Below are 14,298 nucleotides of genomic sequence, written 5' to 3'. Positions count from 1 at the left end.
AACATAAGTGCTTATAAACATATATCACAGGGCGAAGAAAGCTATTAACTGTCTGGAAGTTTCTAGTGTCGAGTCTCGAAATGATTCCAAAATGAAAACTGCATAATTAATCATGAACTAAGAGGTAACGGTGAAGAAGTGATTAAAAGTGCACTGTGAAGTCACAGTAGAAGAGAGGAAGAGAATAATGCAGATAGAGGGATAGAGACACTGATTGACATAACTATTATTATGTCAATATACCTACTTAGCAACACCAAACAGAAAAATAACTATATGGGTAAAAGTCTGTTGGGATAAACTTCACTGTTGAATTTTTTATTCAAACTACATTTATTATTCAAACAAAGGCTCTTTTCAACATTCCGCCATTGTGACTCTATAGGATTTTGGGGATTTTTTCTCATTGGCTATGGGAAAACCGTTAGTACGATCGATCAGAACAGTCTGAAGGTCTGTACAGAGTTTGATGGATGAAGCTCAAAAGCTCTGGGAAGATTTTGAAAAAACCCTAACTGAAGGGTGTAGAGTATCAGTACATTAGATTTGTCAAGCCAACCTACTGATCGTTTTCAAATAGGTTTCCCATATATGCCCCCTGTCTCTCATTTGTTAGACAAGCAGATCTTCCCGCCCCAAACTCACACCATTTGTTGAGGAAGTGTCGCTATGTCAGGCCGGTTGGGATGCTCAAACAAAGCAATGTTTATTTTTCATAAGGTGCTGCTGGTGGCACAGACATGACACACTGCATCTTCAAGGACAAGTAAAATGTCACAGTTTAGGAGGCCAAAGACATTTTTGACAGTCTTGTTGTTCCACACTAGAGGTAGACTGACATATCAGTTTTACCAATAAATCAGTGCTGAGAGTTGCTTTTTGGAACTATTGTTATCTTAAAAAATCTGTGCCGATAGTTTTTTCATAATTTCTTCATTTTGAAATAGGAGTCCCCGATGTACTTCTGGCTTGTTTATACTTAAAAGTCCCACATTATGTAATTTTGGTTGAACAATATACTGCATCTGAGATTTTATTAATTTAGGACTGTTTGTCTGTGCCTGTCAAAGTAAAAAAAATATATAAATGTTTTTTTTTACATACTAAATATCGATCACAATTTTAGTGGGTCAGAAGTTTACATACACTAAGTTAACTGTGCCTTTAAGCAGCTTGGAAAATTCCAGAAAATTATGTCAAGTCTTTAGGCAATTAGCTTCTGATAGGAGGTGTACTGAATTGGAGGTGTATCTGTGGATGTATTTTAAGGTCTAACTTCAAACTCTCAAGCAAAGTGCCTCCTTGCTTGACATCATGGGAAAATCAAAAGAAATCAGCAAAGACCTCAGAAAAAATAATTGTGGACCTCCACAAGTCTGGTTTATTCTTGGGAACAATTTCCAAATGCCTGAAGGTACCAAGTTCATCTGTACAACAATAGTACGCAAGTATAAACACCATGGGTCCACGCAGCCATCATACCGCTCAGGAAGAAGACACATTCTGTCTCCTAAAGATGAATGTAGTTTGGTGCGAAAAGTGCAAATCAATTGCAGAACAACAGCAAAGGACTTGTCAATATGCTGAAGGAAACTGGTAGACGAGTATTTATATCCACAGTATAACATGTCCTATATCAACATAACCTGAAAAGCTGCTCAGCAAGTAAGAAGCCACTGCTCCAAAACTGCCATAAAAAAGCCAGACTACAGTTTGCAAGTGCACATGGGGACAAAGATCTTATATTTTGGAGAAATGTCCTCTGGTCTGATCTTATATTTTGGAGAAATGTCCTTTATAGGTTCAAGGCCCTTTATACTAGCCAGACACAAGACAAGTTCCATTACTGTAACCGGTCTCTTTAGTTACCTGTATAACAGCCGCAGTAAATCTGACATCTCATGACAGTCTGTGACGAGCAGCTCAGAGCAGCAAGGAGGGAGATATTATCATTCACAATGAGAGTATAAAGAGATGGTCAACTGTTCCAAACTTTTATATCTTTGTTTCTTTCATGGAACAAAAAATTAGATGTTAGGCCAAATGTTTATTCTTAAGTCACCATTCACTTTCATTGCATGGAAAAGAGATGCAATGAAAGTGAATGGTGATTGAGGCTAACCTCTCCTTTGTATTCCAAGGAAGAAACAATGACATATGGTTTTGCAACAACATGAGGGTGAGGAAATAATCACTAATTGATCATTTTGAGGAGAACTACCCATTTATTAATAAACACAGGAGAAAAGTCAGGAAGTGTCATACACACGTGTATTTGTGCAAGTATGTGGCTGGATGGGATGGATGATTAGAACCATGGCAGGATGTGCAGCTGTCAGTCACAGAGATGCTGTGAGTTGATTGGATGAGACAGGCACTGTGCCACCATGCAGTTTTCCCCAAGAACCTTACAGTACCGCTGATCTGTCAGAACTCTGATCAAAGACCTCATGCTGCGGCCTTGGCAAACACATCACTGTATGCAGTATTAAAAGTGTGTGTGTTCACAGAGCACAGGATTAGTTGCAAGCACTATTTTCTCTGCAGAATACCATGTATGTTTAGTCAATGCTGCCACCCAAAGGTCAACAAGTGAACTGCAGGAGCACATGATGCATTTATATGCCAATGACAAAATAGGATCCTACAAGATAAACACAAGGCTCTGAATCCAATGACTTGTGTCTTTTATTATAACAATCTTTGACTGTGTGATCAAGATTACCACAAAAATGTATTTAGACTCGCTCCCTCCTTTTTGTTAAATAAAGCAAAAATAGAGGTTACAGCAAGGAATTTACAATGGAAGTTAATGGAAACAATGAAAGTGAATATGGCCATTCACAGGGCTTAAACACAGAAATTTGAAGCTTATAATTTTAAAAAATGCACTTACATTACTTATTCTGTTAAAACTCATGTATTACTTGAGTTGTAAATTTGTTTAGATTGTCATTTCTACAGTAGTTCTCTTTCATCGTCTAGCGTTCGAGAAGCATCCAATTGTACCAACTCTGGCTTGACAGACAGGAGCGCGTTTCCAAGGATTCCCATCCTTTCTGCGCTGTGTGCATGGGATTCAAACACATTGAGCAGGCTCTCTCCTTCCCTGAAAATTGTAGCCATTTATGTCCTTGCCCAGGAAACTACTGCACCGTAAGCTCAAAGTAGCTGCTACCCAAGGCAGTGAACTCGAGCATTATGACTTGAACGGAGGAAATGGCAACGACGTTGCAACTCTGGGGGCTTCCAAGTCTTTGCCTTCTCTCAGTTGGGCCGACAAAGCTGAGGCTTCTTTTCTCGAATAATCTTTCCACCCCGGTGTTTCTTCGTTTGGGCACGAGCCTCCTGGCTCTGGGGATGATGAAGACACTGTGCTGGAGAGCTCAGAGGACGAGGAGGCCATCCTGTCGGCTCAGGCTCAACCAGTCAGCGGTTTGGCAGTGTTACCGCATCAACATTGAATGGCTGGCTCTTCAAAATGCCACCGATCAGGAGAGGGATGTTTATGATGGAAAACAGTTGGGGTAGCTGCGCGGGTGAGTTACCAGCCCCATGGAAGCGAGTTTGGATTTTCCCATCCTTACTCCCAAAAGGAGGAAACTCTCATTCAGTGGGGTCAGTCCCCAGGCTTTTGAGAATGACAGCTTTCATGAAATGGATTTTGTCTCTTCGTCTCTGCCCCTTACATGATCTCAGTTGAAACATTACAGTGACCCGTGCTTGCACATCAGCATTGTGCCACGGAACAAGCACAGAGTTTTATGCACATGGAATGCCTCTACGGGTTATCATGCTACGAAAAGTCATATCAACAAGTACTTCCCATATTGGGTGTGGTGCAACTCATGAGGGCAGGACAGTGAATGGTACGTGGCCGACCAAACTGCGCTCAGCTCACATAAATTATCTAGAGCTCCTCACTGTTTGGAAGGCTCCAAGACACTTTCTGCCCCGTCTTCAGGGGCAACATATACGGGTGCGCTGCGACAATACTACAGCCGTAGTGCACATTAATCATCAAGGAGGGATGTGTTCCCCTCAGCTTCCCTGCCTAGCCCACAAAATGTTCTTATGGAGCGGTCAGCACTTCCTGTCGTTACATGCAACACATGTCCCAGGTGTTTTAAACTCAGGTGCGGATCTTCTATTGAGGGGGAATCGCAAATAGTGTGTGTGATATGGGAGAGGTTCAGTAGGGCTTTTGTCGATCTCTTCAACTCTCGCAAAAACGGCCTTTGTCGTACGTTCTGAGGGAGCAGAGCTTGAAACTAATTCTCATAGCGCCCAGAAGGCCCAAAGCACCGTGGCTGGCTGAGATAATTCCTCTCCTTTACACCCAGCCATGCCCGCTCCCATTTCACATGGACCTCTTGTCTCAGGAAAATTTAGAAATTTACCACCCTCACCCAGACACTATGGGTGGCACTATGAGCCATCGTTAGAGGTCCAACCTGAACCCCCATGAAAGTGTCACTGACACATTATGCTTTCTACAAAACCTTAGTGACCAGGACAATCCTTTTCTACAATCAAGGTTTACCTGACAGCCATTTTGGCTTTAGTGAAGCAACAGTGGGACAGCACAGTTTCATTCGTAGATACAAGAATGGTACTCGCCGTTCTGTTCCAGTTACTAGAAAGCTTATTCCTGAGTGGGACATCTCCATGGTGCTGGAGGCTCTGTCACAGCAGCATTTCAAGCCCTTGGAGAATATTTATTAAAGTCGCAGCTTTACTCCTGGCGCTGCATCAGCCAGATGTGTCAGTGAGCTGCTTGCCTTATCTGTTCTTGATTCTTGTACAAGATTTTCCCTGGGAATGGAGAAGGTTTCTCTAAGACCCAATCCAGTCTTTCTGCATAATTGCTTCCCTACATTCACAGGGGAGGTGTTAAAGAGTCAGTGCTTTCCACCCACCACCTTTCAACTCTCTAGAACATTAGAGGCTGAATGCTTTATGTCCTGTGCATGCACTCCATATGTATTTGCATAAGACTGAGAATATCAGAAAGAGCCCCCCATACAGGTAAACCTATATCAAAACAATGCTTTTCTGCATGAAATGCGTATGGGTTATAGAGCCTGCTAATATTATATAGGATGTGCCAGGCACTGCTTTTAATTAGGTGACCGTCCTTTTTGGCTGACAGCATCTCCCTGTGAGTGTATTGGGCAATCGGGAGTTGCCATATCTTCCCATAGGTGGATCTCGAACACGAGATGATGAAAGAGAATGATAGGTTACCTATTCTGTAACCCCAGTTCTCTGAAACATCGAGTGGAGAGATCCACCAAGCTTGCCCCGCTTGTTTCACGAGAAGCAATTACGCTCTTAATGAAGAAAATTAGCAGGTACCGGTCCTTTTATTCTATCAGACAAGGGTGTGGGGCCTTACAGCAGCATTGGCCACACACTCCTGTCTGTCAAGCCAGTCTTGGTGCAATTGGATGCTTCTGCAGTGGTCAGGTGCATATGCCCTTCCCATGGGTGGATCTCTCCACTCAATGTTTCAGAAAACTGGTGTAACAGAATAGGCAACCTATCATTTTAGGGTTTGTTGGTATTATATCATCATGGTAATGAAGTCGTAAAATTGGCAATAACTTTACACAAAAAAGGTTACTAAGCTATTTTATCACACTAACATTTATTTTAGAACAATTTATTTGATAACAGAAATGTGATGTTGTACATAGTTATGCTCTTAGAACACATTCCCTTACTAAAGCAACTTACAAGTGGTCATTTGTATGAACAAAAAACAACAACTCCACTACAGAGGGGAAAACTAGAAATATTGATATTAATGTTTTGCATTAGCTTAGCTAAGAATTTGCATGTTTTCACACTATGCACTAGGGGTTGCACAACAGCTAGTCGAGCCTATTTGTCGAATCCAATTCGACCAGTCATGACTACTCATCCACCTCCAAACCACTGCACAAACATCAACCATAACTTTATCTCCTCTTAAGCACCTTTTTATTGGAAGTGTGCCAAAATTGGTAGGCATATGTCAAGCTGTAAAGTAGCTAAAAGATAACATAAGTGTTTGAAGATAGCCTGGACTACCTGTAGCTGCAGGCGGTTCCCCAAGTCATCCAAGTCAAATGTCCCAACTCACAAAGATGACAATTGGGAGGTATTCTGTCAGGTCATTGGACTCAAACTTGAAGCACTCTTCTAACTGTCGCTGAATTGTGTTCTTGATGGAGCATCCTGGTCAGCATAACATTAGTGTTTCGGTTATTTTTAAAGGCCAATTTGCATATAAAGCAGGTTACCGTAGCATTTGTGTCATCCTTATCCATGCAACCTATGGAATGTTCTGAACATTATCAGTGTTTGTACAAAAGCTCTGCGCCATGTGCATACAGTTACGGAGAATGCCCAAGATTGTTATATGTTGATACGATGTGTTGTTATGCAGAGTGACACAGTAAATAAACACCAATTCTGAAGTGCATTCTGTGTGTGCATCTTTTAATGCAAGTCTGACAGAACATCATAGCCTTTATTTCAGCCACTATGCCTTTTCAGTGCAGAGCCACAGGGCTTCACACCCACTGTATTACTTACAGACCTGGGGGTGCATTATAGAATTATCTAAACTTTAGAATCTTATCTGCCTGGTTACCATGGCAATTTAAGTTAGGATCTCATTTAGGACAAAAGCTATTACAGAATAACATTTCCAAAGTACATTATCTTATCTACAGTTAGGATTTGCTTCTGTAATATGAATTTCTGAAAAATCCTAACTGATCAGATCTTTAGTTAAGACTTAAGATAAGAGGTTTTCTGTAATATGCCCCAAGTTTTCTAAATCATGTGGTGAGCTATTAGGCAGAAAGTGTTGAATACAATATTTGTAGTCAACTAGTCTGTGCAACTCCTATGTACTGTATTTTCTATTTAATCAGTGTTTTAGCTCTGTAGTCTATCCAGCTCCTGTGGATTTGTGGGATAGCAAAGTGTCCATTGGTTCCACACTTCAGAATGTCTTTCGACATACTATGTAGTAGGGAGGTAGGCATATTCAGACACAGGACTCACCTTTGGTGGCATAGGCCTCTGCAATCATGGAGAGTCTGTATACCGGAGCACCCACTAGCTGCAGCTCTTCCAGATTCACTCGGCTATACTGATTCATTGCTTCCCTGTAATCACCCTCCACATAACACAGCTTAGCCATGATCAGACTGGCCTCCTGCATGTATTCAGGCTGAGAGAGGAAAGATGGCATTATACACAAATACATATCAAATATAGTTCTGCATGAATTTTATATTATCATACATAACCCCACACGTTCATTTCCAAAAGAAAACCCAGAAGTGACCACAGACACAGCTTATACTCAGTAAACATATACACACAAACACAAAATTGCACTTATTGGGCCTCATTCATGAAACTTTCGTAAATGTATCAGTAAATTGAGAGTGATTTACATGTAAAATGGACCTTCCTGAAAACTTTCCTCTGGATTCACAAATGCTGCGTACATCCAAGATTTGTTTGTTAAATGTGCGTATGTTAGTGAATTCCAAACATTCGTAAATAGGGGACATGTGCATGTTCATTCACAATTATCATAATCCACACCCATGAAAACACCATATAAGGAAGGCACCAGAATCGCTAGTAATTGTTTTTAAAACATGTATGCAGAACAGTAATGAAATGAAGTGCATTCACATCATACCATTTTTATTTAGCAAACACATTAGCGTCTCAAAGAAAGTGAGGAACTTACTGTCATAGCATGTTTTTGCTGTCATCGCAGTCTCTTTTGTGAATCGAACAGTCCAAGAGGTCAATCAAAATGGTTTGACATGAAGCTTTAGTGTAAAAAATGTCTGTCAAATTGAAGTCATGGCAGTTTGCCTAAAGCCTGATTTATACTATAAGAAGTCTAACTTTTTTCTCCTGGACGAACTAAAGCACCCTAGGCGAAGGAAGCCTGCATTTCTACAATGCGCAACATTGTTTCAAAATGTGTTTGTTTAGGGTGATGTCACAGTGTTTAACGTACTGTTCCAGCCATAAGTAATGCCAATAATGCTGGTTATAATAAAGCACTGTGTTGCTTCTTTGCTTTAATAAACTTGTCATGGCCCTTCCTCTTTTAAAAACACAAATCGCTGTCTACTCAATTGTCGCAAAAATGGATACTTCTGCACAATCTCTGAGAGACAGGCTTCAAAGTTATCCATTTTAACTACAGTAAGCTAGGTAACAAGTTCTCCTAGGTCAAGAATTTAATTCTTCAACAAATTAAATAAAGATAAATAATATCAGAATTTGCAATGCCACAGAAAACCAAAATGACACATTTCAGAGAAAAAAACTTAGACTAACCTAACAGCATAAGTGTGCACATGCCTGAATAAATACTTAGTTGAAGCACCCTTTGATTATATCACAGCACTCTGTTTGGATAAGAGTCTATTAGCTTGGCACATCTTGATTTAAATTGTCAAATTGCAAGGGCATCTCCTGTGTACAGACCTTTTAAGGTCCCCCCCAAAGATTTTCTATAGGACTCAGGTCTGGGCCATTCCAAAACATTAATCTTTTTTACTGAAGCCATTGTTTTGTTGATTTGGATGTGTGCTTTAGATCATTGTCATGCTGAAAGGTGAAAGATCTTTCATTTTCAGCTTTCTAGCAGATGGTAGAAGGTTCTGTGCCAAAACTGACTTGTACATGGAGCTATTCATGATTCCCTCCACCTTCACTAAAGCCCCAGTTCCAGCTGAAGAAAAGAAGCCGCAAAGCATGATGCTGCCACCACCATGCTTCATCGTGAGTGTGGTGTTCTTTTGCTGATGTGCTGTGTTGTTTTTGTACAAAATATACATTTTATAATTTTGGGCAAATAGTTAAATCTTTGTCTCATCAGACTAAAACCAAATTTTCCACGAGGTTTTGGGAGACAGGATATAGGTTTTTGCAAAGTTTAGCCAGGCTTGGATGTTTGTTTTTTTCATCAGAAAAGGCTAGCATTTTGCCACACTGCCCCATAGCTCAAACAGATGCAGAATACGGGAGATAGTTGTCACAAGGGCTAGACTGGTAATCTGGCATACCAGGCATTTTTCTGGTGGATCGACGCACCTTGGGGCCAATCAGGGGCAGACTGGCCATCGGTAGAACCGAGCGGGGCAGAGGGTCGACCACAAAATGGGCCAAATGGGCCGCAATAAGCTAAAATGAGCCGCCACGTTATGCAGAACGGACCCCAAAATGGCACCGTGATATGCAGAAAAGGACAGTGAACACAGCCACATACCCAGATATAAAAGGGTGTGCACACTTATGCAGTTAAGTTATTCAAAGTTTTTTATTTTTTTCTCTGAAATGTGTCACTTTGTTTTTCAGTGGCATTGCATAGGTTGTATTTTTTTCCATTAAAGGTGCAAAAAGTCTGATATAGGGATGGGCATTTTGGTCGTTTTGTCTACTCGAATACTGTGACTAATTACTTGAGTACTCATCGAGTACTCAAGGGGCAATTACATGTTCATATCTGTATATATAATAACATGTCTGACAAACGTCTATGGCTGCTGCATTACATCTTGTTGTTCCAGTGTATGGTCTATTCATTATTATAGGCTGTTATAAAATAGTATGTTACAAAATGTACAAAAGATTACATAATCAAAATATAATGCATCATATTTTGTCATTATGCAAAGATCCACTCCCCAACTCTGAAAGAATGTGCACAACACGCGTCTGCCTGTTCTTCCTTTAGGTTACCGTAATAATCTTAGTAAGTGTGCGCCAGTTTTTTTAGAGATTGTCTGAACAGTCAACAGTTTCAAATAACAGGAGATGCCATAACCATTGCGATTTAATATTCGTGTTAAGTTGAAGTTCAGTTTTGAAGATGCCGCATTGTGTTCCATTTAACTGCGCTCTGCCACACGCGCCTGTTGTGTATGTGTAAGTGTGTTTATGTGTGTGTGTGTCCCCAAATGTTCGCTCTTGTGAGGAAAGCTGCGATGCTCTGTATTGTTGTTGCTGTGATTCATGAAGCGTTCCATTCAACTCGGAGAATCTGAATTTCCACCTTTCAACTGAGGAAAGTGCAACAGAATGACAATTTATATCAGATATCTAACTTGGAAACTCGAGCGGAAATCTTTATTCATGATCAATCATAGCTGCCACGTCCGAGTATCAGAGTCCTCGAGTCCTCATGCCCAGCCCTAGTCTGATATGATTTATATTTGTTAAATATTTTACATCACAAAAACCTGCTGTTTTAACAGGGGTGTGTACACTTTTTATGTTAACTGTATTACTATTACTATATTATTATAACCATTTTAACGCAAAAAAAACTTTACTAATATTATCAGTGGATCTATAGTAAAACTAATATATATATATATATATACAATTAAAAAAGAGAATTTCTTTAACCCTTTAAAAGAACACAAAACATTCTGTTGTCATACATTGTTTACATGTGGTCAGGAGTAGGTATACATTTTGTTTGTAACAACATTTTGAAAACATAAAAACTTTAATGTATCTGAAAATTTACGTAAGAATTTTACATAAATTCGTTCTGCTCTTGTTTCATGAATGAGGCAGATATTCCAACACAGAACATCACCAACTTACAGTATGCCACACAAAAACTCAAATAAGACAAATGTATGATGTTATACCAGATGAATAGCATAGTCACGTAAATAATAAATGAATTGGGTTTTAAGTAATAATAGTAATCTATTTTGACCAGTGTGACTATGGGTCAGATACATTATGCAACACAAATGAGCAACACGTGTCTAATGGGCCCTGTCCAGCATTACCTTTAAGTTTCCCCGATCAAGTGCAACCGTCAGGTGTTTCCGGACCTCCTGGAGGTGTGGCCGGGTCCTGTGGGGACTGGCTCCCTGCTTGATGGGGTTTTCCTTCAGGTACTGCTGGAGTTTGGCCTCCCCCAGCAGGAGTTCCCCGAGATCATCTATAAAACAAGAAGTTGTTCAGTCTTGCACAAATGAATTTATTAGATTGACAAATCCTTTCACACTCACTCCTACACATCAAACAAACAGAGATGAGAAGACAATTGGTCACACCACATGACACATGTTCTGAAATGTGGAATATGAATGTGTACTCTACAATGTTTATATTATGATCAGAATGAGCTGTTGTTGGCTCAGCATTTGATCATAGTGGCACTCAGTAAATGTGGAGCTCATGACGAGGTGAAGGTAGTAGCCATGCAACTTTCCAACTGAGGGCATATCGGCACACTGCTCTCAAGAAGAAAGCTCTTTAAATACGTGCACTAGAATTTTTCAAAGTGGTATAAGCTAATAACTATGTACTGCTGCAGATTATCTTTCTAGGACTCTTTTAAATGTATCAGTAACTGTGTCACCTGCACCTATCTACTCTGTCAAGATGCTACAGACCACAGTAAAGATAGTTTGCGGTTTGAAATTCAGACTTCGATTGGCTAGAAATCTGCTATGCGCGGTCATAGACATGTAAATAATGTTGCTTGTGATTCTTCATGATGTGTTATTTCGGATGACATCATCATTAACGACTCTTCATTACATAGTCCAAAAAGCTCCAGAAGTTGAACACCTAGAAGACTGAAACCACTCTCATCTTGACCAGTCTGATTTGTGAATTTTTTCACAGCAGTCTGTTTTACTGTCAAGTCCATGAGTCGGGAAGGTGAAAAATAAGTGCTCTTCACTTTTAATGGCCATTTCCAATAAACACACAATCTGGGTTCATTCACTTGTAATAGACCTTTGTAATTTGTGAATTTTTTACAGATCAGTTTTTGTCTCTTAACAGTTTACCTGTAAAATCAGTGTTATAGGCTTTGAGAGGTCACATTTTACAAACACATGATAATTATGAAAGAAAAACACTATAGTTTCATACAAAACTGGATTTGTGAAAACTTTCACAGATTGAATTTACTCAGTTTGATGGCTTCTTACATTTTGGCATTGTGAAATACAAATTTTCTAAGCCATAAAACCAATAAATGTCTTATACAAAATGAGCACCTAGACGGGTCTTGGTACTGCTTGGTGCAGGTTGCCAGCTTGAACAGGGCTGGCAGAACTGGTGGCAACCTGCACCAAGTAGTGAGGGAAAATTTCAGTCTTAGTATAAGGACATCGATGTGCATATGCTGTTAAAGAAAAATTGATGCAGTATAATATCAGAGTTTACATAAATACATTCCTGATATTCAATAATCTATTTTGAACAATCATCTTATCTAAAGCATCGCCATCACAACTGCATTATGCCCCGCATATTTGTCCAGTAACATTTAACGAGCAACTGAACTTGATTGTCATCTAAAATTAAGTTTAGTGTCAAATTACATTTTCTGAAGCTCGGCAAATGCGATCTGACATAAAGAGGGTTAGATTTAAAATATATAAAAAATTTAAAATGTTCAAAAGCTCGTTTTCTGAAAGTGAACTCGGCATAGGTCAAATAGTTCTGATAGATTTTTTTTTGTCAAACAGGGTACACAGAACAGGGTGAGGCTAATTTAAGTTTGAGTAAAGAAAAGGCAATTATTTAGGTCTAAAAATATAAATTTTTTAAATTGGCATTTTATTTTATTTTTTTATTTAATGCTTTTTTCGTTTGGTAATTTATTTAATTTATTACTGGGAATATTGCCTGCATTTAAAAAAAAAAAAAAAAGCTAAACAAAAATGGTATAGATTTGGGCTATATGTTAGTGTTCCACTGATGCTTTTCTCCTAGTATTGTGTATTTATTTTTAATTTAAAACATCTTTGTGCATAGAAACGTTTTCGGACTAATTCCATGACTCCCATCTATTATTCTGAATGGTGTGGAAAAGAAACTTTAATAAATAAACGGATGTCTAACACGATTATTTGAATCACAAAGAGTGGCCATTTATTTGATCTGCCATTGATTTAATTTGCGTTCCCATCAGTTTAATTTTGATGCGCTAAAACTTTTTTCGCAAAAAAACCTTGGATGGAATCGTAGTTAATGACAGCATAGCAGATTTCTAGCCAATCAAAGTCGCAAACCGTAAACTATCTTTACCGCGATATGAATACGGTACAGACTGTCACAGTGCAACAGAGAAGCGCCGAGTTGTGAATACAGCATTACATAAAGCCAAATAATAATCCAGTGTTGCACATTTGGACACGAGGCTAAACACATTCTTACAAATCTTACTACACGCGCAGCTTTGAGTACAATCACGTGCACTTTAATCTGATTCCTCACGAGCGCGTCTCGAACCATTCATTGTTCTGGATGAGAATAATCAATGATTCTTGTATTAATATACAACTTTTAACGAAAAGAGCACTACTGAAAGGTAGCCAGCGGCAATTTATCCACGACTGTCTGAACGTTTGCTAGATTCAAAACAGTACACAATACAATATCACAAGAAACAAAGACAAACAGTTACACTTAGTAAACACCTAGGCTTGATCAACAGATGAATTAAAGACATAATGAGCACTAATGGGCACAAATGTGTTAGGAATAAGAAAGTGTTCGGGGCAGATGAGTTTAGCACCAACATGACATTGACATCACATTTTAGTCACCCTGAAATCAGACTATTCATTCAATGTAGCGTTTAAAGAGTGGTTGAATGCGAAGGAAACAATCAGATATGTATTCTGACAACCAAGCTAACGCGTTAGCCATAGATTATTTACAGAAACCAACACTTGTTTTTATATAATTGTGGGGGCTCTACATAGACTTCCATGCATTTTATGGATTTTATACAGAGCTAACGATAAATGTATATCCCCTAACAATACACATAACCCTCAAAGAAACCTTTGCATTTTTACATGTTCAAAAAAACTTCCTTTATTATGATTATAAGCCATTTCCCTCGTGGGAACCGCTGGCTGGGCCCCACAATGTAGGTGATCTCAGATTTTACTATCCTTGTGGGGACATTTGGACATTTTGACCCCACAATGTAGTATAAACATAAACACACAGACCGTTTGAGATGAGCTTCACGGACAGCTGCCGCACAAGTTCGGGTATCTTGTCCCATTGTCCCTCCGATCGACAGCGCTCTATTTCAGTCTCTAATCGCGACCCGGACTTTCTGGCTGTCATCTTTCTGCCACCTCCGGACCAAAACACGACCCGGAGTCACAGAACAGAAACATAAAATACCTAGAGAGGACGACAGAATGACAACATTGGGAATACTTCCGAGCCACGAATCTGAACGCTGATTGGATAAACCAATGT

General features: G+C 39.4%; 1 protein-coding gene across 4 annotated transcripts in view; it reads right to left on the bottom strand.

Moving 5' to 3' along the window:
- The window catches only part of LOC127662096 (tetratricopeptide repeat protein 7B-like), a 67,631-nt gene extending 53,395 nt beyond the window's left edge, over positions 1 to 14,236 (bottom strand). For 2 of the 4 annotated variants that reach the window (XM_052153071.1, XM_052153072.1), the window contains exons 1-3: positions 14,040 to 14,234; positions 10,842 to 10,996; positions 7,060 to 7,228 (exon numbers count right to left, since the gene is read on the bottom strand). In XM_052153071.1, the coding sequence (XP_052009031.1) occupies positions 7,060 to 7,228; positions 10,842 to 10,996; positions 14,040 to 14,160 (445 nt within the window). In that variant the 5' untranslated portion in view covers positions 14,161 to 14,234. Of the gene's footprint in view, positions 1 to 7,059; positions 7,229 to 10,841; positions 10,997 to 14,039 lie in introns of all 4 variants that reach the window. The other 2 variants (XM_052153069.1, XM_052153070.1) reach the window with 2 other exon arrangements.
- Positions 14,237 to 14,298: the final 62 nt, after the last annotated feature.

The sequence above is a fragment of the Xyrauchen texanus genome, chromosome 22, assembly GCF_025860055.1.
Source record: "Xyrauchen texanus isolate HMW12.3.18 chromosome 22, RBS_HiC_50CHRs, whole genome shotgun sequence".
Classification (NCBI taxonomy): Eukaryota; Metazoa; Chordata; class Actinopteri; order Cypriniformes; family Catostomidae; genus Xyrauchen; species Xyrauchen texanus.
This window is presented reverse-complemented; position numbering and strand designations above follow the sequence as displayed.